This window comes from Temnothorax curvispinosus, unplaced genomic scaffold (genome assembly GCF_003070985.1).
Source record: "Temnothorax curvispinosus isolate PA1 unplaced genomic scaffold, ASM307098v1 QBEX01001369.1, whole genome shotgun sequence".
Lineage (NCBI taxonomy): Eukaryota > Metazoa > Arthropoda > Insecta > Hymenoptera > Formicidae > Temnothorax > Temnothorax curvispinosus.
The window spans coordinates 13,660-18,319 of NW_020211149.1; the positions used below are offsets into that span (position 1 = coordinate 13,660).

At 29.4% G+C, this 4,660-nt stretch overlaps 1 protein-coding gene across 3 annotated transcripts; it reads left to right on the forward strand.

The window, feature by feature from the left end:
• Positions 1 to 1,053: 1,053 nt before the first annotated feature.
• LOC112463102 (serine/threonine-protein kinase 16-like) lies at positions 1,054 to 3,889 on the forward strand. 3 transcript variants are annotated; one of them, XM_025029300.1, is made up of 7 exons: positions 1,054 to 1,138; positions 1,216 to 1,293; positions 1,849 to 2,083; positions 2,220 to 2,424; positions 2,504 to 2,658; positions 2,732 to 2,866; positions 3,570 to 3,889. In XM_025029300.1, exons 2-7 carry the CDS (start codon positions 1,217 to 1,219, stop codon positions 3,684 to 3,686), a joined length of 924 nt encoding a protein of 307 aa, XP_024885068.1. In that variant the 5' UTR covers positions 1,054 to 1,138; position 1,216; the 3' UTR covers positions 3,687 to 3,889. The 3 variants fall into 3 exon arrangements, with proteins under 3 accessions (XP_024885068.1, XP_024885076.1, XP_024885064.1); XM_025029308.1 differs by having other exon boundaries at positions 1,065 to 1,293; positions 2,307 to 2,424; XM_025029296.1 differs by having other exon boundaries at positions 1,066 to 1,293.
• The last annotated feature ends 771 nt before the right edge of the window (positions 3,890 to 4,660 follow it).

The following is a 4,660-nucleotide window of genomic DNA, read 5'->3' on the forward strand; positions in this document are numbered from 1 at the left end:
TTAATTAGCAACTATCGCTTATAGCTACAGGCTTATTAGCCTGTATATTTATTTATTTCAGTATAAAATAATTTTTAAAACGTTCATATTAATTCTGATTGCAGACGGACCTTCGGGAACACTAGCGCCTTCTTCTTTTAACATGAATAACTAAAAATCTATATTTCGGCTAATTACCGAGTTTATAAATATTTAAGTTAAGCTAGTATGTATATAGTAGTATAATTATATATAATAATAATAATAAATAATAAATAGTAGTAAGTAAAAATAAGTAAGTAAGCTAAGAGTTAAAATTATCTGGGTGACTCACAAACCTATAATCACACTTCATAACTCTTCAAACAGAATACAAACAATTCCGTATAAAAACTTTTATTAATTTATCTATTTCGGCTAAATGCATGGTGTAAAAATAATTAATTAATTACAATTAAACGAATGACTCACAAACCTTTTCAATTGCACTTCAAAAGTCTTCATACGAAATATAAACGATTTCATATGGTAGATTCTTTCCCGGACATTCATTTCCGGTCAAATACATACGAATATTTGATACGCGTATCAAGAGATCGGTGTAAACCAGGCCAATGAGGGCTCACTCAACTGTGTTTCCTGAACGCGGCCAATGACGCTTGTGTCGACTGATTTCTTAGGTCTCTAGTGTCGACTTAAGTCGCTACATGAAGAGCACCCATTAGATTTTGGCGATTTTGGGTCTGTTTTTTAAGCTGAACTGGCTGCACTAGGACATTATTCGCGTCGCATTACTCCAATAAACACCAAGAGCACTTGGATCACGGATAAAAGGTGGCGATTGGACCAGATGAGTTTTTGGAGTGCGTTGGAGTGATTATAGGCTTGTTCGCGTTGCTTGAAATCCCCAAACATTTTTGCACTTGAAATGAGATAAATATATATTCGGCCGTTGGAGAGAGAGAAAGCGAAGATGCTGAGTGCAAAAAGTGCAAGCAACGCGAACAGACCCTAGGAGCATGGTGGGGCATGCGACGCGAACAAACCTATAAACTCTGAACTAGTGCAGCCAGGGCAATAGAAAACAGACCCTATAGTTATCGAGAATGAATTTTGGAACGCAGCCTACTTTAGTAGTAAAAGCAGCGAGATAATTCTCGTAAAATTCTTTTCGTTTTTATTATAATGATAATAAACAACGAGAATGAATAGCTTAGGTTTAAATATAATTTTTAGAATGGGTTGTATATGCACTAAAGAGATCATTACGGTAAACTCGAGGAAATATAAGGTCTGCGAACACCTCGGAGATGGGCAAGTTTTATCAAACAATTTTTCATAATTAATATAATTTTTTGCTTATAATTATATTTATTGATAATCGTACAATTTATTGCATACATAATGTACCTCATGTAATAGTATTCCAATAAGAAAGTAGTATTCCTATAAAAATTATTTCTAAACAATTACGGTTTCCTCTGCTATCCGAAAGTAGAGCGTTCCTATGAAACCATTCATAAACCGAAATTGCGTAAAGCGAAGAAACAATCGTCATTAATTTATATGGGAAAGATATTTGTTTCGTAAATCTTCGGATTTTCTTTAATTAGTATAAACAGGTACCAATGTAGGTCTTTATGCCACTTAAAAGTAAAGTGATGTAAAGTAAACTTTCCAGAAACGGGATACCTGTATATAATCTAAATTTATTCAACAACAAATTAAACACAAGAAAAGAGATTTTCTTAAAACATATGCAAAAAGATAGTATTATTTATAGTATGTCATTACTTTTATAAGAATAATTAATATCCTTAAAAAGTGGGATGACTGACAGTATGAATAAATTTTACACTAAATTTTTAGTGGATTTAGCACAGTACTTTTGGTTGAAGAAATCATTACACATAAAAAGTATGCTATTAAGAAAATTACTTGTCATGGACCAGAAGATCAGCAATTAGCAGCAAAAGAGGTTGAATATTATAAATTGATAAAGCATCCAAATGTTATAGAATGTATAGATTCGACTTGCAAAGGTACAGCAGACCTAATCGTGAATACAACGAGCGAAATGTTAATTGTTTTACCATATTATCATGTAAGTTGACATGGTTTCTTAACAAAAGTATGATGTTTTAAATGTTATCTATATATATCTATATACATATATACATATATATATATATATATATATGTTTTCTAATAAACCAATTAATTAACTATTGTAATTTTAGAAAGGAACTTTAGCAAATGATTTAGAACAACGAGCAAAGAATTGTAATTACATAAGTCCTACAGATATCCTGAGCATTTTTTTACAGATCTGTGAAGGTGTAAAAGCATTTCATGAGGCTAAACCAGAACCTCTTGCTCACAGAGATTTAAAAACTGCAAATATAGTACTTAGCGATGATGGAATACCTATTATTATGGATTTGGGTATATTGAATTTTATTATATTAGTATTTAACAAATGTATATATGAATTTTTGTCATTAAATATAAGACAATGGTTTAGGTTCTGTATCAACTGCCAGAGTTCAAGTATGTGGTACTCAAGCTGCACGGACTTTACAAGACTTAGCAGCTGAAAGATGTTCCATGCCATATAGAGCTCCAGAATTATTCAACGTTGAGAGTTATTGTATGGTTGACGAACGAACAGACATTTGGGTTAGAGTTACAGTGCTTTAACGCTTGCCTTAATTCAAAATAACATGTATTCTGAATTTAATGTCTTTTTTAGTCGATGGGATGTATACTGTATGCATTATGTTATTTTAAATCTCCTTTTGATACTGTTTATGAACGAGGCGACAGCGTAGCACTTGCTGTGATTAGCGCACATATAACATTTCCAGAAGATGCCCCTTATAATGAGGTAATCTGTTATATATTACGCTTCTTTTAAGTGTGTCCACTGACTAAACATTTTTTATATTAAAATTTGAGTAGCAATATATGAATTAAACAATCAAGTATTTCTCATAAAATTTAAATATTTATAATTCTATTTTGTTTTCTATTTTAAATTATTTCATTAAACATTTATTCATTGTCACATTCTCAAACAAAAAACATATTTCTCTTCTATTAATATCTTAATCAGGCTGCTACAGCAGTTTGAACGGGAAAGGTTTAAAGTTCACTAATGTGCTTGTCGAAATTTTGCGCACTCAGAGACGTCGCATATCAAAACGGCTCTTCCACAATTTACTCAACTCAATAGAAATATTTGAAATTATTATTCACTTTATTTCTTTGTACATTGTTCACAAGACCGATGAATATCGGGATGACAACTTGATAGCCTCGACATTTTGGCATTAGGATTTTCGTCTCCAAATAATCTCAGGAATCTTCCATTAACGGGTGATACGTTTGATACACCCGTATACGCGCGCGCGCCCACACACACACACACACACACACACACACACACATCTACACACACATACACACATACACACAAGATCATACGTTAGTTTGCTTTTTCAATAAAATTGTACCTCTCTTCATGTACAGGCTTTTATTATAGTGCGGTATATTTTTTTCCATAGATAAATTGTATGTTTCTTTTCCAGGATATGCAAAATTTAATTTTGATGATGTTAAAAGTCAATCCAATGGAACGTCCGTATATATATAGTGTAATAGAGAGCGTGCACGATACTATCGTCAAATTAAAACATAAAGTATAGTCTTATGTTATATCATGGTATAAGATTTTAAATGTACTGCATATAGGGAAATAGCATTGATATTGTATATGCTATTATACAGGCCTGTAAGCAATATAAAAAAATACGGTAAAACACAATACGTACTAAGAAAATGTGAAAAAATATTTTAAATGACCAAGATTGTGAAAATAATATTAACAAAAAGAATAAAGTGTTATTTCTAAAAACAGAAGATTTGTAAAAATCAAAATACATTCCTTTTATTCTGTAACATATACATATAATTATAATATAGTTATTTAATGTAAAAAGTAAAATAAGTAAAAATAATATATTTTTATATTATATACATATTATATATTATATTATATACGTATTATATTATATACGTATAAAAAATATATATATATATATATATATATATATACATATATGTATGTATGTGTGCGTGTATATATATATATATATATATATGCGTATGTATGTATGTAGTATACATGTATATGTATATTTACTCATTAAATATGACTTTTTACCATTAGACAGATCATCGATTTAATATTATTTTGTAACTTATTTGTAAATATTTGTAATTATATTATTACATTTGCTTATACAACGAAAACATACAATAGTAAATTATATTAAAATATATGCTAAAGCTAAAATACCACTTCACGTAATTCAATTAATTGATACATATTTTGATTATAAGCGAAATCCAAATGCCTCACAAATTAATATCAGTTCGATGATCTGCCTGATAACTATAAATATAAAAAAAAACCAAGAAAATCAAACTAAGAAAATAATCTTGAAATCATTATGGAAATTTTTATTTTTTATTTATAGCGAGATATGGGAAAAATATATGCTTTGCTTTAATATTGTGAACAAAAAATTGTACATGTTTATTATTAATTTAATATTTATTTCCTTTTACTTATTTTATGTTGTAAGCACATACGATTATATTTATATTCGTAATTATC

Bases quoted from the DNA above. Each gene is read 5' to 3' on its own strand.
- LOC112463102 (XM_025029296.1), top strand. From the start codon at position 1,184: ATGAATAGCTTAGGTTTAAATATAATTTTTAGAATGGGTTGTATATGC. The intron at 1,294-1,848 runs GCAAGTTTTATC...CTAAATTTTTAG, and splicing joins TGCGAACACCTCGGAGATGG to TGGATTTAGCACAGTACTTT. The intron at 2,425-2,503 runs GTATATTGAATT...ACAATGGTTTAG, and splicing joins ACCTATTATTATGGATTTGG to GTTCTGTATCAACTGCCAGA.